Genomic DNA, 24,519 nt, shown 5'->3' with positions numbered 1-24,519 from the left:
TAAGGATAAGATGAACAATTCAGATCAATGGTCATTGTTAAGCGAGGCCTGTGACTTTTCTGCTGGCCTTTGTCACCCATAAAAATCGTGGATTCATCTCACAGGTGGCTGGTCACTTGACGGTCTTCAGGATTGTGTAAAGTCATATTAAATGAAGTTGGGGAAAAGACAGTAAACAGATACTACATTTTTGTTTCCTATTCTCAGTGCTGAAGAATTTGTCAGTGTAGAGCTAAACTGATGTATTTCTCCTGGGGAAGATTACACTTAAGATCTGTGCTGTAAGCCCCAAATACTTACTCTTAGTCTGACTTGCATCACTTCAAATAATTTTTATGCTTCTTATTCCCTAGAGCCTTACCAGAAACACTGCCATGGAAATAGCTGTCAATGTGAAGGCCCTACATAATGAAACTGAATCTCTGCTAGTAGGAAGAATTCCTTTGGTAAGGTCACAAAATACACTGTTTTATTCCCTCATTCAGATTATCTGTGATTTGTTCTTTGCTGATTTTTTAAATCAGCACAGGATTTATGACACTCTACAAGAAGCTCTGTAAGGCTGATTGGAGGATATTACACTGCATTTGTGGTTTGGGTCGGAATGAGTTACGAATTCCTGTCCTAGGTTGGCATCCATTTTGCCTCACTTCAGGTATCTAAAAGGTCATTGTCTGGGATTTTCTTTTTAATAGTAGAGAGAAATAAGTATCCCTGTTGAGGTTGATTCACACTCAATTATCTGGGAGGCTGATCTTAGAAAAAAGGTAAATCATTCTGGAGATTTAGCATTTAAGAGAACTTCTGGAGTTCTATTATGTGATGATCTTCAGAGTTTAAAAAGAAACTGGAGTGAGAACTGTTCAGACTCATACATTCAACTTCTACAGAGCTAATCTGGGCAGGTAGATCTTACTCTTGTTCTAATACCTGGCAGGAACTATTTTATAATCGTTGACTGGTAAGTGTTCAGTAGACCTCTGATAATACTTGCTGCCTTGGCATCTTTTTCTTTGGCTGGTGTTTCTGTGCCTAAAACGAAGACTGCTCAAGAATTGTTGCACGTGGATGTATAACTAGAAATTTCTCTATGTGGCATTGTGAAAAGATGTCAGGTTTCCTATGCTGGGCCAGTTTTACATTAAGAAGATTCTCAGTAGGATCAGTTACATTTTCTTTGGATTCAAAACCAGATTTATTACTAACTTACTGTTTGTTTAAGTGTTAGAATTAAAAATGGGTATCAATAGGAATGTTTTCACTTAGCAGAGTTAGGGTATGAAACTTACTGGTGCAAGTTCGCATACCTTTTTATGCACATGGTAAATGGTATGAGTCTGTTCTACAGCAGCCAAAATTTAATATGGGCTAAAGGCTAATAACCATTTAAGTTCTGTAAATAGTCAAAGATTAGGTTCATATGATCTATTTTGTGACTTTTTAGAAGGAAAAGTTATTCACTGGATGTTTTTGTCCAAGAAAAATGAAAAATGCTGATTTTTTTTCAAATTGCTATTACTAATCCCCCATATTTCAGATTGAATGGGAAATCAAAATAGAGAAATTTGTTTAAATTTTAAAATCCCTTGTTCAGGCTCCAAACCTTGATTTGATTCATTTGTACCGTTCTGATTTTTACATGTTGTACTTCTGCATCTCATTATGGTCTGTGCAAATGGCTTCATGAGTCTACATCAAACCCATTTTTAATAAAAAGACTGGAAGATACAGAGATAATCTTCTGGAGATGTCCATTACACGTATTTGACATCATACTTGTTTAGAACAGTATTTCATAGTCATAATAGCAAGGCACCTTGGTTAACCTTATTGCCATGTATTTTATAAATGCTGAAGCTACATGTAGGTTGGTCCCTCACTCTATTAAGGTGCTGCTTGATGCATCAGCCATGCCATCATACACTGTTTTCCAAATCATCTTTCTCCTCTGGCAAAGACATTATTTAATATCTTCATTGTTTCTTTAATATCTTGCTTCCCCCCCCCCCCCCCCTCAGTTCCTACTCACCCCTTTTGTCTGTGATCAAAACTCCTGATAGCTGTAAACTGCTGCCTTTGTTGCACATACTACTTGGTAAGATTTTTCTTTTGTTGCCATTTATCAACTCTTGAGTCTTTCTGTTACGGCTTCTGAAGTAGACTAAAGAGATGTAAATACATGTACAAGAAGACTGTGATTCTTGCCACCTTCTGTAAGGTATGATCAACAAAGTTTATAGAACAGTATTAGCTAGATGACATCAAACGGTGAATTAGCTATAAATAGCATTTTTAGTGGAATGATAAGGTAGGATAATAAACCTGATTTGTGGAATCTTCCAAATAGTTATGGCTGGAATATAGTTTGGAAAAAAAACCCCTATGCTTTGTCTAGATATTTTCCAAAGACACTATTTTCATTTTTGCTTTTTTAAAAGCCTTTCCAGTCTAGAACAGAGCACAGTTTTCTAATATATTAAGGGAGAAGTATGACAGAATATTTCATTTCAACTGAATGAAATTATCTGAGCTCACAGAAATAAAATGATTTCATATTAAAAATCTCATTTGGGAAAGGATTGAAAAAAATCCCTTATTGTCTTTGTATCATTCATAGTGATAATTTCCATCTTGCAAATAAGAAGCTTTCCAAGATGTTGTAGGAGGAGAATTTGCCCTAAATTGCTGACTTTTCCTTTACCAGAATTGTACTATTGTTTTGGGTGTATTTCAGGAGCAGTATTGCCAGTGCATACACTTTCTCATCATCAGATGAGGGTTTTTTGTCCCCATGCAAAATATTTTCCTTTGAGAATCAAGCAATTGGATAAATGCTTGTTGAGGAAGACAGAACTCTCTGCTTCATTCATTTATAGAAAATAGATGACTTGATTCCTTAAAAATGAAAAGTTCTAACTTCTTCAGAGACAAGTGGGTCTTCCACTGTGCTGCAAATTAATGGTACTATTCAAACTGGGAAAAAAAGGGAAGGCAAAAGAAAGATCAGAGTCTGCTTATGGGCACTGAATTATGCGAGCTTTAGAAGAGGAAATAACACAATTGCAAGAGGGAGCTTATATTTCCAGAATTACTATACTAAACAGCAATATCCTACTAAAGATGGTCTCTCTGTTGAAAGGTGGTACCATATGCAACCTGTTGCAGCAAAGGAAATAAGTTTTTGTCAGGCAGGATAAGTTGATGGGGGGTTGTAATTTATCACCAAACCCCAACAACATCAAAATCTTTTTCCAGTACTACAGATCAAAGATTCTCTTACAACTCCAATTAAAAAATACATTCATTAGGATATAACTTATTTAAATCCTTTCAAAAGGATATTCTGCACTGCTTTGGGACTACTTTTACTTCAAAGAGAGAAATAGATGTTCAGATTGCTTTATTAGTGATTCCAAGAAACTGGTTTCAGGATTCAACTCTTAACCTCAAAATGGTGTTTCAGCAGCCCCAGATAAGCCCAAACCAGTTTTTCCAGGAATCGGCCACCTTAACTCTCCCTCACAGGTTCAACTCGTACAACAGCTGCAGAAAAATTTTCAGACCAGGGTTTTAAGGAAAACTAGTACCTCCGTGGGGTTCTCAAAGTGTTGATAGAGCCAAATTCCCATAGGTCAGCAAGTCCCAAGCTTTTTACAGTGCTGCCCACTGATGTTTTTGGCTTTTTGTCTCCCGTCTGGGGCTGCAATCGTGTCCCTCTCCCATGCCTGGTCCCCGCTCTTCCCACCCTCAGCCAGCAGCAGTGGCTATCGTTCCACGTCTTGCCTATTTAGAAGGGGTAGCACAGGTATTGTATCACCACTGAAAGACCCTTGGGAATGGCATGTCTGTGATAAGATCTTGTTTCCTTTTATTTAACCATGACAGAGTGATCTACCATATGAAGACATCTGCAAATAATAACTCAGGCTTACTACCATCTAGTCAATATTTTTTTTACACCACTTTTTCATACAAAGATTTTCCAAGCTCTTGGTCTTCTGGTCAGGTTTTACCTCCCTATTGCTGGTAATTTCCATTTCTAGGATGTTCTAGTATTGGAGTTATCAGGTAACTTTTGCTCTGTGAAGACTCAGGAGTGCGATGAATGATGACAGTGATTGACAACTAAGTCCAGCTGGTCTGCAAAAACAGTCTCAGCAGTCTCAGTCGTCCCTTTGTGGTTGGGACCGTACTAAATGGTCAGGGTGGTCTGATGCATCTCTGAAGGAGAGTCTAATTTTGGAAAATTATTTGTTTTCGCTGTTTATTTACACTGACTATGAAGTAGTCATCTGTATGTGTGTGGTAACAACATATCTAGATTTAAATGTTATATCTCAATAAGACTGAAACCACGTATTTTTCTGGCCTGTTTGTAAACAGCAGTTAGAAGCTCCCCATGAAGAACTGATGTCTGATGCTTTGCACAGCGTGGAAATAGAGTTGAGAAAGCTTGCTGAGATTCCTTGGCTTTATTATGTTTTTCAACCAAATGATGATGAGGTGAGTTTGATTAGTACTTCCTGTTTCTAATTGACCTCAGTTTTTTCTTTATAGGGAAGAGTAAGTTAGAATCCCTCATGATCTAGAGATGCAATTTCAGTAGTGGTGCTGGATGATTTCTGTCTGCTGTGAACAAGCTTCTAAGTTAGGTCTTCTGTGTTTTGTTCCCTTTTGTGAATGTCAAGGTTTTGAATGGTTATTTAATAGATGAAACACATATAGAGTTAAATTCTGACATTATTCTTTATGGAAGTAAAATTGGTTCTTAATTTTTGAGGTTAACTATGAATTACCATCTCAAGCATGTAATTTAACTGTTGTTTTTGGTGTAATTAAAGGTAACTATGTCTTTTCTTTTATGCAGGATCCTCCTCTGGATTACGCTAAAAGAAACAACAGAAGTACAGTGTTTCGCATAGTGCCAAAGTTTAAAAAAGAAAAAGTTCAGAAGCATAAGACCAGCCCTCAGCCTGGTATGTGTTTTGAAATTACAAGAAAAATAGTAGCATTTGGGAAAATGTGATTTTTATGGGTTTGTGTTTTTTTTCTTGGTAAGAGGCGACATGATGCACTCTACCAAAGAGTAAAGTCAAAGTGAAAAGCAACTGAGCTAACTGGCATCTTCATTAGGATGAAGACTTCTTTCAGTGCATTTAGAAATCATTCAGTAGGACCCCAAGATTTTCAAGTGAACCAAAGAACTACTGCGGAAAGATTTAGATAAGTTGTATCATGCAACAGGACCTGTGTCTTTGCTGGTGGTTACATTTGATTAACCTATAACCATACAAGCCACAGGTGAACACATTGTTTCCCTGTGACAGCCCAGTTCTTGTTTTTCAGGTTAGTTTCAGAAGATGTGCAATAGCTTTTATCACAGTGGTTTAATTAACCAGTTATTCTTAAATTTCAGGTGGGTTTTAAGTTTAGCAATTGAGACAAATCAAACAAAAAGCCACAATAGTCAATACTGATTTTTTAATTAGAAGTTGAACAAACTCCACTCTCCTCTCTTCCCACTCTTATCTGTAAACTTACTTCCTTAAGATTATGTCCAGGAGTTAATCAGTGATCAGATGGTCCTAAAACCGGTTCTTCATTTTTATCTTTTTAATAGACAGTTGGTCGTAATCTGCAAAATCTTGCAGTTGTTGATCAGACTTTAGATTTCAGATTAGACTTCAGATTTCACTTTATTGTAAAACTGATCAGCATTGAATGAAGTTGCAAAATTATAGCAATAAGTAGCATAACTTTTTATTTTTTTCCAGTAAGTGCGGTCTTGTTAGAACTAATGTGGGCAACTAACCTTAGAGAACAATGTTTTAAAGAGAGCTTCTTAATGACCTATGTAACACAATAGCTTAAAGAATACTTGTTGCATTAATTAAGAATACTAGAATCTGTTAATTAAAACCGGACTTGCTTGCTGCCATTGCTATATTTGAGGTGTGGTTGATATTTTAATTTTACATGTTAATTAGTTTTTGAAGGCTTCTCCTCTCCCTGGATGACTACTAATAAATTAATGGTATAAAGCAGAACAACATTAGACTTTGCGGCACTGATCCTAAGATGGTGAATATGTTGGGACATGAGGTTTTAAAGGCTTTACTGAAGAAACTGGAGTAAAGCGGAAAGCATGGCTGCAAAGCAAAGAACCCCAACTTTGTTTAGATACTTTCTCACGTTAACTGCTAATCTGTAACCTGCATGTAAAAAGGAAATTGTCAGTTTTTGTGGAAATGACACTTCTAACCTTTCCCTTTGCTAGCACGGCAATTCTACTCTGTTTTCCACTCTCTTTGGCCTAACCTTTGCTTGTGATGCATTTGAGCATGTAGAAATTAAGGGGGTTTTGCTCTTAACTTTGGTAGTTCAAAAATGGGGCACAGATGAAGTTGCTGCTTGGCTGGATCTGCTCAGTTTGGGAGAGTACAAAGAAATCTTCATCAGCCATGACATCCGAGGCTCTGAGCTTTTACATCTGGAAAGGCGAGATCTTAAGGTATTTCCTTTGTGCTACTTTTCTGCTATTGACCATTTTCTTTGACAAAACAACAACCAACTTTTCTTCTTTCCCTGCACTTGTTATGTGCTTGTAGCTTGGCTTACACTGTGCAAATATGCCATAAACTAATACGCACTGTCCTTTGGCCTGAAATTCTGAAGTGCTGACTTGTACTTGCAACCAAGAGTATCTGTGTTACTCAAAATTTCCTTTTTTTTCACTTTATGTAGAATGACCACATTATAGTTTATGTCAGAAGGCATAGGAAAAGCACGTTTCTGTGTAATATCATATATCTTCGAGAGTTCACCGTTTCCATTAAACAGGATCAGTATGGATCAGTTGAAGGTGGTGATAATAATTTGGAATCTCTCTACTGCAAGGTCAGCAGCTATGAGCAGCTGACCCGCTTCAGGTGATTTAGTGTATATATATATATATATACATATATATATAGTGGATATAGTGGGTGTGAGAGCGATAAGCAGCTTAACAAATTGCGGCGTTGGACTTAGATGGTGTTGGTGTTTGTGTGTCAAAATAGGCTTTTACAATAGGTTTTCTTGTTTCTGACCAACCTCTGCATGAGTTTAGCTGTATAGATTTAAAACAGAGCACTTTCTTTTGACTCCAGAACCACAAAGCTTTCTTCATCTGAGGTCAGACTGGTAAGTTTTGCAGGGAGAAATGTTACCTAGCAGTCTGAGTCTGTTATTTGAGCTTGCTGTCTTATTCAAGAATTACTTAAGTGCATCCATTATATGTAATAGAGGCTGTATCTTTGGGGATTCATTACATTACTTTTTCCGGGAACTCGGTAGTAATGAGTTCTTGATAATGCGTTTTGCAACTGCTTTTAGCACATAAGAGAGGAAATAGGATATTATATAAATTGCAAACATTTACATTTAGAGTGCAAGTCATTGCTTTAGCCACAGTGCAGTAGTTTCCAGACAGAGGCAATACTTTCATACAAATGTGCCATTTTTCATGAAGTTTCCTATGTAGTGTGAAATCCTGATGTTACAAGGTACTGCTTGCTTGGTGTGACTGTTGCAGTTGAAGGCAGCTGCTGAAGATAGCAGTGTTTGAGATGATCTGTTTGGCTGCTGTCTATTATTTTACCCTTTGGTATTAGGTTGCCTGAACTTCTTTCTGTGGAAGTTAAATTCGTTTCTTTCAGGGAAGTTCCTGACGTGGAGGGACAGTTTGAAGACAGTCCCTCTCTGCAAAAATTTAGAAATAGAAAACTGTCCATCCAAGCAATCCATCATGGTGTTTCAGTGATGAATGTTGGAAGTCCCTGTTCTGAATGGGCACTGAACGAATTTAAAATTTAAATGGGAAATTCAGCATCAAACGATGCATAGGTTTGCCAAAATGTTCAGAAATCTTTAAAAAAAAAACCCAAGATGTCACATTTGTTGGAATAAATGATGGTAGGTAAGATTAGTGTTAAACAGGACACGGTTTCTGGCCATGCCTTGTTTCTGATAGGTACCTATCTGTCTGCATGCCCAGAAGACTGGTGCTTCAGCCAAGTAAGTATCTGCAGCAGGGTGATCATCACCCTGTTACCCCTGTTGGTAAGACTTGTGCTGATTCAGCATAAATAAAACACCATCACAAAGGCCTGTGCCCTGAAATACCTAAAGGCTTGCCTTAGAGCCTACAGACAGACTTTTACTGGCCCCTCTACCTAGTGCTGCCTGGAAGCGCACATGATGTTTTAAATTGCTCAGCGTAGCTGGACGAGGAGTTGCCCTGCGCGCGTTGCTGTGGGTGTATCCTGTGCTTGCAGAAGTCCCGCTCTGCAGTTGCCCCATCGGCTCATTAGCAGGTGCTGAGAGCTTCCAGCGCAGCGCTGCTCATAAGGTAGCCCAGGCTTTTGGCCAAGCGTGGCTTGCGCTTTATGTAGCAACACTGAATTAAATAGCAGAGTTCAGCAGTCATCCAGCATGTAACATACAGGGCATGACCTCCGCTGGGAGTCAAATAAAGATGGCTCAAGAAGCTTGCAGTTTTCGGACTAGTGACCTGGAACAGTGTCAAGATGCGTTATGTGGTTCCTAGGAAATGAGGAACACATCACAAGCCACCCTGTTGGCTTCTCCTCTCTTTGGCTATCGAGGTTTGCAGATGAGTCCTCGGCGCTCCTGTGAGCGATGGTCTGTGTGCAGCCTCCCCTCCAGTGCAAGGCTCGTGCTTCCTGCCAAGCTAAATGGGCTTGCCATTGATTCACAAGCTCTTTAGTCACATGCAATACATTTACCTCTATTACCTCTCATGTCTACAACAGGAAAAAATCGTTGCCTGTTTTAATTGAATCCTTTGGGCCCACTTTTCTTTCTGCGGTCAAAAGTAGAGACAAAAAGCAGTATGGGAAAGAATTTGATGAAACTCTCTTGCGCGCATCACTGAAATAGATCAATATGTTGACTGAAGAATCGGATGCCTCTAATTACATTTCTGTGTAGCTTGTGGATCCCACTCTCAGTTAGCTCTGTGTGGCAAGTGGCAAATGGAGAACATCTCCAAGAGGAACTAGATACCTTTCTCTACCCAGCTCCTGCAGCAGTACCCTTTTTCCAGCCTCCTATGTCTGATTTATTTAGGGGAACCTTAGACTTTTACACCCATGTGATTTTATTTTACTTGAGGAGAGGCTGGGCAGTAAATTGCGAACTTTGCTGTAGAAATGAAGCTTGTTGTGACTTTCTTTTTTTAACCTTATTTTACAAGCAAACTCATTGAAAACTGGACTCTGATTTTTCTGAAACAAATGCTGGCATTCTTTGCATTGATAACCACGTTCCTATGGACACAATGTAGTAATAATGAGAACTGCAACATGTTTGGTAGGACTAAGATGATGTCTCCATAGAGTTCCATGGCAATGTTGGTTTCCTTGCAGAAAGGGTTTCCATGTTTCATGTCAACTTGATGAGAAGTGCCAGTCAAGCTGATGTCTGTGCTGAGGACCATGGCATTTCATTCCTGTGTTTAGCAGTAGTGCATTCTGAAAAAGTTCTTGTGTGGAACAAGTTTTCTAAGATTTGTATAAGACTTCAGGCATGCAGGATGGCTTTTGACACTGGGAATGCAAGTAGGGTTGGTTTCTCATATGGAAGATGTTAATATTAAGGAGTGTTTAGAAAAACCGTTTGGTTGTATTATATTGCTGGTGTATTTGGCCAAAATCTCTTGGGCAAACCTGGAATAAATGGGTTTTTGACTAAGCAGACAGGGGTCTAAGTCACCATAATATAAAGCAGATGAAGAACTCCTGAAAGCTGTTGCAAGAATTTTCATCAGCTTTTTCTTGCCCAACTTTTTTTTAAATTTTGTAAAAAAAAATTTCCCCCCAGAATTTTTTGAGCCTTACCTGCTGAAGGCCTAGAGATGGCAAAGTGGTTAGGGAGAGCAGAAGGAGAGGTGATCCTGTAGTATAAAGGCCATAGCTGAGGAGAAAGAAAGGCTGTTTTCTTCCTCAGACTCTTGCTAGCATCTTGTCTTCAAAACCATATTTTAGTCAAATTGGATTTTGTTAATTAGATATCAATTAAATGTGGACAGATTATGTAGAGCGTGATGAAACTCATGCTTGTACAAAAATGCAGATATCTTTAGGGATCTTGCTTTTTGAATTATGCATGATCTGCTGCTGTAGCAGATCCTTTTAGTCTTAGATGAGAGAATTTTTGCAAACTTTCCTGCATCAGTAGTAAACAGAGAATACTAGAGAGCATCTAGTGTCAGGAATGTATAAATTTTCATTTCCTCCAAACCGAACTATTACACAAGCATAAAAATTCAGAGTTTATAGTGTTGGTTGTTGGTGGTTTTTTTCCTGGAAGTGTGGCAGAATTTATCAAAAGGGTCACAGAAATTGTGATGAGGCTCTTGAGACTTGCTGTTCTGATCTACATTACAGCAACTTCAATTGGAAGGGAAATAGAACTGAAACCTCTTGCCTCTGAAACATAGGCGTTGTTGACAATACTTTGTAAAGGTTGGTGGAAAAAGTGGCTGAGTTTTCTGGGAATTTCATACTATGATTCTTTCCTCTGATCTTTGAAGTCTGGCAGCATCTTGTTTATCCAACAAGAGTTCTACTTGTGAAAATGTTTGTTCTGAAGAATTTGCAAGTTCTTAACCTTTAACATATGTGGTTTCTTGTGGTTTGGAAAGGATCCTTATGGTTTTTCCCTTACGTAGAATTTCCTCCACATAGCAACTAGGCTACTTGAGTAGTTTCAGTAGTCATGTGTATTTTTGATTCATTGGATATTAAGTTTAGCATAAGAAAGAAAATATTCTCCAAATCTAAAATTATAAATGTTACTGTCATTGTGGGACAAGTTTAACAACTGCTACAGAAGTTCTCTTAACTTAAAATGGAGTACTACATTTTTTTACAAGGGAGATGACCATTAGCAGAAACAAATTATAAATTGATGTGATATGGAAAATCAGAAGTTTTTTTCAGATAGGTTGATATGGGGACTTTTATGAACATATCTTGAATTCTTTAACGCTGACACCTTTGTGCCAAAGTGCTGTAAAGGGTGGTCATGCCTTTACAGTACTGGTAGTTTTCAAATGAAGGTTTTTCTTCATCTTTAACATAACTAGAATTCAATCTTGGCTGTCTGAAAATTAATCCACCTGTTTAATCTGTGCTGTGCTACCTTTACAATAAAATAATTAATTCATGCCCATCTTACCATGTCTTTCTTCCTTTGGTAATTGCATGCTAACACTGTTAAGTAATATAAAGCACAGATTTTCTGAGGTTTCTGTGGCTGTAGAAAGGTAGATACAGGCTTTGTATGTGCAGAACATTATATATGGTTTCGTTTTTCACTCTGTATGAGACTAATTATTTCAAGCTGCTTAATTACACTCTTTTCCTTTTAATGTCTTCATAATGGAAATCTTCCTATTAAAATGAAAGGATTTCTATTTCAGAAAAATAGAGTGAAACTTTTCTAAGGTTTTTTTATTTAATCACAATCTATTCACATGAGGTTTATTCTACTAGTATTTGACTCTGCCGCTTGCTCAATGTCACTAACACAAGGATTTTGAAGAGTTTTTCAAAGCTGGGTTTTATAGACAAGGGAAGCAAGCTTCCACCAAACTGTGCTGAAAATTCATTAGCACATTGGGGATCATTAGCACAACTGGGCATCCCATTGTGCTCCTCTGACCATTGGACCAGTCAAAATTGGAAAAGGATGCTGCTAAAGCTGTTATTAGTACTGGAAGAGGTTTGCTGCAAAAAATTCTTGTCTGTTGTCACTTACATGGAGATGGGTCTCAGAAACCAATATTAGAAACATTCCAACTGATGTGATTGCTTTAGTGGTGGCTACAAGGAGATTTATGCTTGTGCTTTTTACATTTTCCTTTGGGATGTGACTGTCATGTCTCAGAATTTTTCTTCCAGCTCTCTAATCAGGAAGATCCATGTTAGGAGACATAACCTTTTTGGAATGAAAAACCAATGCTTACCTTTTCTATTGCTCTCTAAAGGGAAGTTGTCCTACATGCCTGTAGCCATTACATCCACTTTCCCTTGAGAAACTGGGGATATGTGTGTGTGTTGATTATAACAGACTTCATAGGGCCTCAGATCAAGTGACATTGCTGGACAGAAGCTCTGATCCGTCACATCCTACCAAGCATTTAATTGCTGTATTAGAGAGGAGGGGGAGATTGTTCTTTTTTTGCCAGACATTGTTAAAGGTTTTTGTACTTAGAAGTCAAGCAAAAGATAGTTTTGACAGATATTGCAGTGCCTTGGATTGCCATTATTGCAGGTAAGTAATTTTCTGTCTGTAAGACAGAGAGGGATTCGTTGTACGCTCTAAGCAATTTTTTTTTTTTGTTAGGCAACACTTGCTAGTACCACAGAATCTTTTCTGGTTAATGTTGATTGCAGTGAGCATATTTCTAGACATCTGTTGCATGGCTAGATCATAATCAATGGTGGGTGTTTTTTTCCTTTTTGTAAATAAACTTCTCCCCCTCTCTCTCTCTCTCTCTCTCTTTTTAAATTTCTGTAGGACCTGGGGATAACGAAAGTGGGTCATATGAAGCGAATTCTCCAGGGAATTAAGGAGGTCGGCAAGAACGCTCCTTTGTCCGAAGTGTAATTATGCTGGTGCTCTCCCTAGAGAGAAAGGAAAGTTGCTGGAGAAGCAAAGCTGTTGCAGGCACTTAGCTGTCTTTATAGTTTACTCTATGGAAAAATAAGCACTGGTGTTTGTACAGGCTAGTATCTGAATTCTTGTGTGGTGAAGAGCTTGCTGTGATAGTATGAAAGGATTTGTGCCAAAAAAAAAAAAAAAAAAAAAAAAAAAGGAACAAGTGGTATGTTTTGCGAAGACATTTTCTTGGTGTGCCAACTTGGCCAGTTTGGATAAGCACATTTTGATAAATCGATTGGTTTATGGTGAACTGCGCTCACTGGAAAATATAATCAAGAAATGATTGCTTTGCTTACATGCAGCTTAGTATGCCTCTTCTTATGCTGCAGCAAGATACCATTGTACAGCACGAGGTTGTCTGGTTATCCTTCCGAGGCGTAGCTCCGTAAAACCTTCTGTGCAGGAGACCGAGAGGTTTTGGAGCTTCAACACATGAGCCTAGCAGTGCCACAGGTACCCAGCACTTGCTGGCCACACAGAAGGGGGGAGAGATACCTTGCGATACCATGAATGCAAACTGTAATGCATGGTATGCCTGCCTGAATTATCTGTTGTTCTGTTGCATGACACATCTGATACTCTAAACACTTGAACAACTTTTATATCAGTTTGAATGAGGTTTAATCTATTACTACTTGAGTGTCTTTTTTATTTTCAGTTTCAGGCACTTTTCTATTCTTCAGTGTTGTGTTATGCCTAAAATGTGTTCTACAGCAAAGGATGTGTGGGTGTGGAAACTTAGCATTTGTGCCATATTCAGCAGATTATATGCATTATATATGATTGAAACAGTGTACAGTTAGATTTTAAAATATACCATGTACAGAAGGTATATCAGGTAACTAACTTATGAGTATTCTTGAAAGACTGGTACCTCACAAAAATATCAGTTGGCTTCCTGCATGGAAAATGATAAAGAATTTTCTCATGGTGCATTTTGATGTAGTCATTCAGTTATCTTACACATCTGTAGCATATTTGAACTTCTAGGCACTAATGATTTTATTTATTCTGTTGTTCAAAAGGCAGATTGAAAGATTAATGGAAATTTTTTATAGGAAAATTCATTTATTTATCATACATAAGAGTTCTAAAATGTAGCAGCTAATTTGATTTTTGTGGGGTAAGCTTTTACTCATTGCTAATTAATTGTTAATTTAAAAAGTCTCTGTATGCATTTCTTTACAAAGGCATCAACTTGTTTCTTGTCAGCACTCCTACATTGGTAGATCATAAAATATAAAATACAAGCTCTAAGGTTTTCCACTATGCATGCAAAGATGAATCACATGCAAGGTAGTAATCCATGAGTGTAAACAGGTTAAAAAATGAAAACCATCTTTGTTTAGAAATTGCATTAGACCAGAGTTTATAAGGTTATTTACAATTTACTTAAATGAAACATAGCTTCATAATTGATTTTCCTGGTTAATTTTTCACAAAAAATATTAATCTAGTAGAAAAATAACTTGCATATAGCTAAAAAAAAAACCTACTTAAATGTTTGAGATGAAATTATATTGTACCACAGAAAACTTGCACAGGATTGCTGTCTCCTTCCTGTTCCTAACGTGTCATTGCGGCATGAGGAACACTTGACTTTTACTTAATTAAGTAGCTTTGACATTTCTGACTGGTTAAAGAGTATCTTGATATATATTTATGTTTTCCTTGTAAGCATCAGAGTAAGGTTTCATTTCTTCTTCCCAAAGCTTATTTTCCCCATTCAAAGGGGCCAATGTCAAGTACTACATCCTGGTTTTGCCCTCCCGTTCTCATGAGTATGATGGGCATCGTCCCTTGGAAAATAGATGGGTATTGTCCCCTGGAAAGTAAAATCTATTCCCCTCATTGCTCTACTGAAAAAAAAAAAAAAATAATCAAAAGGAGCAAACCAGGCCTCATTTATATCCACTTATAGTACTATGTGCTCTTGCTGCTGTAGGCTCAACAGGCACCATTCTGGGAGCTCTGTGGACATAACTGATTGTTCTGGTAAACGAACAAAAGTAAAAGGCTATGTTCCATTAGGTTTTCCATAAAAACCAAACCAAAATCCCTTTGCCAAGTGACATGATTTTCATGCTGTTTTATGAAAAGCATATGGAAACAATGGAAAGTTAGGCAAACAGTGGTAGATTATAAATATTTATTAATGTACTTGACATTCACCCCTTTAATGATGTTCAGATGGCATCTGTCAAGTCTTCGCAAGTTGTATTTCTTTTTCTCTTTGTTTCTCTGTAAGCTACGTTCTATTTTAATGTGTGGCAGCATTCTAAAATACAAATGTTACGGTAGATGGCATAGTTAATCTTCCTGGTTGATTCAAAGACATAATACATTGAAGAACTTTCTTTGCTTTCCTGACTGTAGGATACACTCTCTTTACAACTTTCAGCCTTGCTATACGCAACGTTAAGATGGGCTATGGAACAGGATCTCTTCAGATCACTGTAGAGTCTACGCTGAGTATATTAAAAAAATGGGAGCTGCTTTTAGGCAGGGAAAATGGGCAAATATTGTTTGTAATGCTACTTTCTTATGGCACTCCTCAAATTACCTCAGTATAGGACAACTGATGAATTGTCTTTGTATAATTCATTTTTTTTAGATGACCACCAAAGAATTTAATATTGATTGTCCTAAGCAGAAGGGTTTTTTTAAACGTGCAAGTAGGAAAAAAAAATTATAAGCATCATTTATGCTGTATTTATTAGATGCCCAGAAGAGCAAATTTTATGCAACTTTATGCCTTAGACGAGTGTTGGCTATGAAATCTAAATGCGTCTGACAAGGAGGCTCTAACTATTTTACAGGGTTTCTCTGCCAAGGTCATGGGTCATAACTGTGTTTAGTGATGAGGCTTTTCTAAAAAAAAGACTTTTGAACACATTGTTACTATCTCATGATTATTGTAATTTCCAAGTATTTGGGTTTTTTCCTTACTGCTGTAAAAGTCCCAGTTCCTAGAACTAAGGACACACATAGCTACATTTTTAATGAACTTAATTCTTTATAATTTTATCCTGATGTTTAAAGTGTTTCAAAGCATATATCCCAATATTTCAACAAAAATAAGGTAAACACATCCCCTGACAGTACTTAGTTTTTTAGAAAGCAAGTTATCCCAATAGATCTTGTGGAGGCCTATTCAACATGCTAGATTCATCAAGACAAAAAATCACTATACAAAGTTCACTGGATGATTTTTTTATTTCTCTAGTCGAATAAACTTAATTTCTGTAGTGACCCAGCATACCTTAAAATTTGAAAGGAATACAAAGTGATAGGCTTTTTTTTTTTTTTAGTGGTTGGTATTCATATAGATGAAATGCCCTACACCTCAGAAAGGAGAAGAGGAGAAATGCATATTTTAAAATGGCAGCAAATTGCCAAGTGCATGTTTCTGTTTTGTCATTTTCTAATAGGATTTTTCCAGTTCATTGTATTCAATTGCTGTAGCAACCTCTGATTCCAGTCATGCAAGTATTGCCTTTAATGCCTAATGCCGCCTTCTTAGAAACAGAATGATATCAGGCAAAATCATGGTTGTAGGTGTTGGGGTTTTTTTAGAATACTATAAAGAAAAAACTTGTTCAAAAATGAATATTTTTATACGATGGCAATTGCAAATTTTCTTTATGATACATTTTTATGTATTTCCCCATAACCACTATTTTTTTCGTGAATATCTCTTTCAAAAAAAAAATAATATTTTACACGTGGAAGAACAGTAAAAGGAAAGCATGTAATCAAAAACCCTCCCAGGTTATTTCAATCCAGTATTTCTTGCTTAGAGGCTGGAGTAAACATGCTTGGTCCTGTAAATAATAAATAGAAATAATCTTTCACTCTCCATCCCTGCCCAAAGAAATTTGTACTGCAATGTTGTATAGCTGTAATTCAAACAAAAGGAATTGATTTTTTTTGTAATGGTTCCTTTCATATTTTCCTACGATCTTTATAGAGATATGGATAACCTGCCAATTCTGACTTTTTCATTGAACTCAGTGATGCTAATTCACTTAATGAAAATTTCATAATGCCTTGATAATGAGCAGATCTTATTTCAAGGGTAAAATTATCAGTGTTTTTCAATGCGTCTAGTCTTCCTTTTGGGAAAACTGGCAGGAGGCCTTTTTCACATGTAATGGAAAATGAATACATAAAGCAAATATGAGAGAATGTTCCATAGTCCTACTTTAGAAATACATGTAAAACTATGTATTGTCCATAGATAATTCTACAATGGACATGTAAGACAAAACCCCCCACAGTGATTCCATTTTGCTTGATGCTTCTTATTAATGATTGGACTACTAATGTTTACTCCTGTTTCTCCATTGCTCTCTCTGTGCCCCTAAGTATTGAGTTCTTGCATGTAAGTTTGACAGCTCTGGTAACTAATGATCAGCAGTGCAAAAAGTCTTTGTGAAAGGTAAAGTCACAAGTGATGTATATCATTGAGGATAACTGAGCTGGAGCAAAGTATTTAGCTTACAGTCAGGAAATCATCTTGTCACTTGTGTGAGAGCCATATAAAATTATATGACTAATAACATAATTTTTTCACCCCAGTAACATAAGTACCTCTCCACTGCAGTGTCCTGAGTAGCACATTTATACCATGAGCTCTACTATTTTTTTTTTATTCTGTTTTCATAGATTGTGTGGTTTTGGTATGATTTTCATATCATCAAGGTTTGATGCTGCTTATTCTAACTGCGAAGATTTAATGTTTGTAGGAACTGTACATGACTGTATTGCTGTCTTAAGTAAAAGGAGCATGACCTGAGGAAGCTGAGGAGTTTGGACAGGACTTAAAATATCTCTGCTCCCTCTTCAGAGATGAATGGTAGTGTCAGTGGGATTGATAAAGCATCATTTGGTAATTACCAATAGAAGATCTTTACTGGTTGTATAAATTCCTGTATTTATATATAGAATACAGTGTGGAACGTGATCTTTTTTACAAAAAGAAAACATTTTCTAGTTCTTTTCTACTACTGTTGCATTAGGTTTAATAGCTCTGTTAAGGGTTAGCTTACGTACTTGAAATGCACATTTCTGCTGTACAGAAGCCCAGTCTGTTTCTCAGCAGTTATATTCCATTTGAAAGCAGTCTGGAGACTTCCAGGAGACTATTCCTGTAGCCAGTTGGAGCTAATACCAAAATTCATAGCAACTTCTGTAGGCTTAATAGTGATAACCCTCAATGTTTTAACTGAAAAAAAAAAAAAATCATTTCGAAAAGGTTTTGGTTTTTTTCAGACTGTAGAATTCAACTTAAAATGTCACCCCCTCATCATCTGTAAATAATAAAATAGCAGCACTGTTAACACTTCGGCAAACTAGCAAAATGCTGGCAAATACAGACCTGAGAGTATTCCTGGACAAATTGTCATGAATTTAGCTATAGTGGTTAAACAACCTCCACCTTCAGAGCAGTCAACAGAAAATTCATATATGTACATGGTAGGATTATAAACATTTATTTTAAATAATTGAAGACCTTGTCTCCCAGTTGACAGAAACACTTTCTATATAAAGTTCTTTGGGATTTTGACTTCATACAACCTGTTGCTTATATTAGTGAGGGCAGAAGAAGCTGGTGCATAACTTATGTTTAACACACAGGTTCAAGCCTCTGCTGATGTTCTCACGCTGCTTCCCAGCTCCTGTGTCTGGATGACTTCCCAGATGCTTGACAAGATGAGACCCTTGACGTCTGCCCCCCCTCTTCTGTTCAGAAGAGCTGGACAGGTAGGCTAGGAGAAAGCTGTATGATGCTCCAGGAGACCTAGACTGACCCGGCCTTCAGGCTCCAGTCTGGCATAGCCATAGTGGACTAAAATACTCTTGCAATCCCCGCTGAGAGCTGTATTTAGCTTGCCATACCACTAACAATTAGCAATAGCTAATGGAATGTCCTTTAATAGAGATGTGTTTTGGCTAACTCCACAGCTGTCTAAGACTTCTGAAAATACCAGAAATTATGGTAGCTATTAGTAGAACAAGTATGTAAGTGAGTAATCTGTATTTTATTCTATGGAACAGTCGCTTTGGAAAAATATATTTGTAGTATGATTGAAAGATTAGTGTTAGGATTGGAAAGATACTGAAGGTAAAAGCAATACAGTGCAGAGTTTAAAGTAGAATGAATTTGCAAAAAAGCCCCACAACTTCATATGAAACAATTTTTTTAGGAAGCTGTGTTGAATATAGGTATAGCTATGTTATATGAGAGCATGTGAACTGGAAGATGAAACCAAGAAGAAATGAACTAAAAGTAAAATTGGTTAGTTTGTTGGAAACAGTGTGAAAAGCCAAAAATAAAATCCTGGCAAGTGCCCCAAATCTCTACTATGAATGTTTAAAGTGAATTAGCATTTTAAATCCTACCTTGATTAATCTAAAGTATTAATTGGATAGAAAACTTTTTAATTTATTTAGTAACCTGACAATGTCATTAACAGGGAAAGAGTTACAGATAAAACTGTCTTTCTCCCTGCATTGGTTGAAGTAAGCTCTGCTTGGGACTAATTCTCTCTGCAGTTACAGTCAATTATTATGTGAATGGGGAGGCTGAGGAAAGCTGTCCAGAGCTGCTTGGTCTGGCTTTTCAGGGAGGGAGAGCACGTGTGCTGACAAGTAGGGCCTGGGGGGCTCTTAATCAGAATTTTAAGAATATATGATTGTCTACTTGGACAGTTTGTGAAGGTTTACAATGAGCACACAGACATGCAGATACTCACCGTGAAGGTTTCTAGTGCACTGTTCTCTCACAAGATGCCAACTTTCTATATTGCAATAGGCGTATGGACGGGGGGTGAGCAAGCGGCTGCATGGTGCTTAGTTGCCAGCTGGAGTTAAACCACAACAACCGCTTAGACAGATTTCAGAGGATTTTCTATGGGCATCTGTCATTTGTGGTGTCTGTACTTTCTGCCCTGGATTTCTCTCCTTAAAACGTGCACTTGGAAAAATGGAGTCTCGTCCACCTATAGCAAAAATTATTATTTTTCCCCTCAAGGAGCACAGCTTATGAACTGCCCTGAAATAATTCATTTCATTAGCCACCTCTTACATCATGTCCTTTGAATCCTAAAAGAGCTGAAACACGGGACCTCCCTAGAGCTGCCAGTTACCTAGTAATTTAGTTTGTTGAAGATTGTATGTTGAGGGGATCATCAGAGGGCAAGACGACATTCACAGCAGAAGATGAGATGTGCGATAGATGGGATCTGTGCATGAAGAGTACAAGCTGCTGGGGAGCTTGTGAGGTGAAGAGGGCCTGATCTCTGCACCTGAGATCTGGTCCTTCTGCATTGCTGTCATCACACACAAATCATTTAATGACATTTAATACTAGCAGCTTCCTCTCTTAATTCACAGTGATGACAAATATACCAGTGATAACAAAACTTCTACTGTCGTAACTGTACGTTCAGAGTAGATATTTCTTAAATCCTGAGGGCTATGGAATTGCATGAATGTATTTGTAGTGTATGTTCTGGCATTTAAAAAAGCATTTAATTTCATCTAAAAGTATTTTAAAAGTCCTGAGAGGATCCCAGCCCAACGTGGATGGTTTCTCTCATTAGCTAGGCTTGTCACTTAAACTAGTACTCCAGTCAAGTACAGCTGTTAGTTCATTCTGTAGTAACATCCACTTACTTGCATGAGTGGGTGCTTAAAATGCACATAAAAGTGTTGCAGAGATGTGACACTGTCTAGTTTTCTGAATAACTCTTTATATTTGGGTCTGAATAGCATTTTGCAGCAAAAAGGTGAAACACACAATTTCCACTGAATTGAAAAACATGTTCAATAGAAAATGAAAACATCTGACGTGATTTGTACTGATTTAGGTAAAAACTACGGCACGCTCAGTAGTTTCTGCCCTTCATTTCCCCTTGGTCCTGCTCACACCACAGGAAAATTCATTGTCTTTGCAAACATATAGATCTGTTGGGACTTAGGCATGTGCTTACCTTTAAATGGCATTTTAGTCCCCCTGGGAGATTGCTACCATGTATTTCAGTTTTAGCATTTACGTGTAAGCCTACAGAGGATTTAGGTAGGTAGAAATTGCTCCTCACATAAAAGTTATCCTCAGATTGATCAATGGTAGCCTTTTAAATGCCATACCTATGAATGTTGTTCTCTTGCCAGTAGTTGCGTGTGCATGTTTGTAGAGATGTAGTATCTAGTTTGTAGTCTATATGTGCGTGCACACCTGTACATATATATGTATATACATACCCTGGTTTTGCCCAGAATGCCAACTTGTGTGTAGAGCCAAAAAAACTTAAAACTATACAATGCTTGAGATGCTGCATTGTTTTTATTATAATATTTTTTATATCAGATGAATTGCAGGATGTTTACAGATGCTTATTAATATTTAACTTATACAATGGAGTGGCAGGATGTTTATGATTGTTGTCAGCTAAAGAATTGTATATGATTCTGGGTGAAATTTTGGCTTTGTTGAAATCCTTGGCAAAACTCCCACTGATCTCACTGGGGCCAAGATTAAACCCCGCTGAATCTATTGTTTACTGGCTATTTTCCTACTGTGATTTTTTTTTTTTTTTTAATGAGTGAGATGTATTTATTTTTTCCCAATGTGAAATCTGCAGTTGCTATTTGGATTTTTCTACAGAGCCTGCGAACTCCAACACAGGTGGGAATATATGCCTTAGAGAATGTACAGAATTTTTCATTGATCTGGTCCTTGGATATGTCTAAGAAAATACCTTCTAAAATAACTTTTGTAAGATTTAATACAGAATCTTCTAAAAACAAACCACCTATCTTACCTCTGCCCCAAAGAGGGCATGCAGTGTGGCAGGTGAAAATGAAGAAGTATTTTCTGATGAATAAAAAGTAGGCCCTCCTATTTTGTATACCTGCTGATTTCATACTGCTCACCTGGCTCTGCAGATCTAGAATGAGACACTTGAAGTACCTCATCCAAAAGTACCTTATCGGAGGAAAAAAAAAGTTATATATTATATGGCTTTAGACTTCTCATCAAGACATGGAGGTATGTATCTTCAGAGCCAGTCTGTAGAATGCATGGATGAATAAAATTATGAAAATACTTAGTGGTAAGGCAAATCAGACAACTGCTTGACCTTAGAGAAATCGCTTGTTAAGAGACAGAAGGATCAGTTCTTTAATAGCACCAGGGAGGAAAAATACTGTAATGCAGCGCTTCCTAAATCCCTTTCCAGGGTATCTTTTAATTGTGTATGCTCTAAGTGTATTCTTCCTGTAAAAAGACATAAGGCTGTGAAACTGCTAAATAGATACATCTTAATTTCTTCATCTAAGGCTAAAAATACCATCTTTAACAAGAGATATCATGCACTTTGAAATATATGTGTCTGGAACAGGTAAGTTTGTATTCATTGTAGATAGTCCTCCCAGGGATACAGTAGGATTTGTAAAATGAGTAGTTATGCCAATGTTATCAAAAGCTGAAGAAATAGCAAGCCAGCTGAATTCCCCCATTCAGGCTTTTTCTAAAGACACCTGTGCAAATGCCCACCACTCCCAGGAATCTTTTCCTATAATTTTGCTTTAGAAAGAATCATATTCAGATTCCTACTTCTCCCCTTGCTAATCAGGAAGGAAGTATGCACCTTGGTTGAACTTTCCAGGACTTTGTTGGCTATAGAAACAGACCTCAAAAGAATAAACAGTTGAGGCAACCAGTAGGCTCGTGGAGGATCCACAGGACCGTGCCTGGGCTCACCATTCTGCTGGATCCAATTACAGGTTTGGGGGGAAAAAGCTCCTGTTGCACTACGGCTGCTGCTGGTGGCAAACCTCCGTGGTTATTAGTGAGAGCAGGCGGGTGCCCAAGTGGGCGGACAACTTCCCTTTTGCACGTTCGTTATCTTTCTGTAATTCTAATCAGTACTGGAGTTCAGGATATACCATTAGTTGTCTGAAAGGCCCTGACGAGTAGAGGGTATGTGAGGAGATGAGGGGGGAGTGGCTGGAGGTCTGGATTCTGCCTTTAGTTTCCTGCCGTGGAGCTGGTGCAAGACTGGGGGCAACTCACTTTAACCTTTGTGTGCCTCACTTTCTCCGCCTGTGGGAGTAAGGATGCTTACCACCTTTGTACAGCCCCCTTGAGACCTATAGGAAAGCACTGGTATATAAGCGGCTAAGTTTTACTGACACTATTACATGTAGTATAAATAAATGACTTTTGTCCGTTACACTGCAAAAATTGCTTTTCCTAGTTTCAGTTCTGACTATTCGATGACCTGCGACATTCTGGGTAGTCAGTTTTGAAGCTTAGCGGTTGCTCTAGTACTTACAATTACACACATGGCGGGCTCTGTTTGCTGCAGAAAAGGGTAAAACTTTAAACTGCCTGACGAAACTTGCCAATGAAGTATATCTAACAGAGCAGGGGTGTAACTTTGGCTTTATTTACTTGTAATAATGGTAAGGAACAGTGAATTTTGTTTGTTTACATACTGTTTACAATGGCACAGTTTTATTTTTAATATATAAAAAAACCAATTGAGGTATTTATTGCATATACTATTTTAAAGATGTTTTATGTGTTTTCACCTTTGGAATATATTGTTACATTTCCTTGTACAGATAATTTGGGTGGCTTTGTTAATATAGTTAGTAATTTTTATGACTACTAAGTGACCAGTTTTCCGTGCCTTTTTATTGTTGGATGCATGATTACATATTTATTATTGTATGGAAGTCACTGAGATGTGTATTTTTGTATTCTGCTGGAAGCAATGGTTGATTTTATTGTACATGATAAGAGATGCCTTCATATTGGGCACTCGTATGAGATCTTCCTTCTCAAATAAACAGAATGCATTCAATGTACCTTCCTTAAGTCCTTGAATTTTTTTTCCGTGTCTGGAAGTCAATGGAAATTCTTGAATGTCATGACACTGAATTTTAGATGTTGTCCACTCAAAATGTGGGCTGCTACCAATGTCATCAAATCCAAACCAAAATTCCCCATTGAAATCAATGCAATGGCAAGCCCTTGGCACAGTGTAAGCCTTTGTAATTTAAAAGAAAACTCTGTATGTTAAACTTAATAAAATTTGGATGAGTGACTATCAAGTACCATTTCCATTCAGTCTGCCACACACTGCCTGAAAGTTGTTTTATATTACAGGCTTCGAATACAGCTTTTAAACATACTTTATATGGCTATGTGCAAGCCCACATGTAACTTATAAGTAGGTCCCTGTGCATGTAGGTGTTTACATTTGCAGGGATCTTCCACTAGATCTTGCTGGCATATGGCATATTAAATGTAAAAATAGATTTACATTTGCATCCATAGTAACAACAGTTGTTAAAACAATATACAGTAGTGCCCATTTTTCCACGGTAAGTGGCAGTAAAACAAATACATTTTTCCTTAGTAGCATATACTGAACCTCTCTAGCACCAACCCAGATAAACACTTACTTCAGTTGGTTCCATGCCAGGACCTGAAGACAGAGGGCAGTTCTGCAGGTAATCACCAACTATCGTGTTGTAGGTCAGCGAGCTACTAGGCTGGTACTTAAGACACGGTGTGAAAGTGACTATTATCAACAGTTTACACAGAAGGAAAAAGATATTTTATAGGAACTGAAGTCAGTTGATGTGGGCAATAATTATGTGGTTGATGAAGGCAGTCATTGTGTTGGGATTGTAATGTCATGAAGTAATCGTAGGTGGGAGAGTCACTTTCACGGATAACCCAGAATGCTTAAAGGTCAGCCCTGGCAGTTT

The 24,519-nt window shown here is 37.6% G+C and overlaps 1 protein-coding gene across 4 annotated transcripts in view; it reads left to right on the top strand.

Annotated features, from left to right (window-relative positions):
• The window catches only part of DGKH (diacylglycerol kinase eta), a 174,152-nt gene extending 150,542 nt beyond the window's left edge, over positions 1-23,610 (top strand). For 2 of the 4 annotated variants that reach the window (XM_055702295.1, XM_027815828.2), the window contains 5 exons: positions 354-446; positions 4,384-4,503; positions 4,868-4,976; positions 6,381-6,511; positions 12,586-23,610. In XM_055702295.1, the coding sequence (XP_055558270.1) occupies positions 354-446; positions 4,384-4,503; positions 4,868-4,976; positions 6,381-6,511; positions 12,586-12,675 (543 nt within the window). In that variant the 3' untranslated portion in view covers positions 12,676-23,610. The remainder of the gene's footprint in view (positions 1-353; positions 447-4,383; positions 4,504-4,867; positions 4,977-6,380; positions 6,512-12,585) is intronic. The other 2 variants (XR_008730926.1, XM_055702296.1) reach the window with 2 other exon arrangements.
• The last annotated feature ends 909 nt before the right edge of the window (positions 23,611-24,519 follow it).

This window comes from Falco cherrug, chromosome 2 (genome assembly GCF_023634085.1).
Source record: "Falco cherrug isolate bFalChe1 chromosome 2, bFalChe1.pri, whole genome shotgun sequence".
Taxonomy (NCBI): Eukaryota; Metazoa; Chordata; class Aves; order Falconiformes; family Falconidae; genus Falco; species Falco cherrug.
This window is presented reverse-complemented; position numbering and strand designations above follow the sequence as displayed.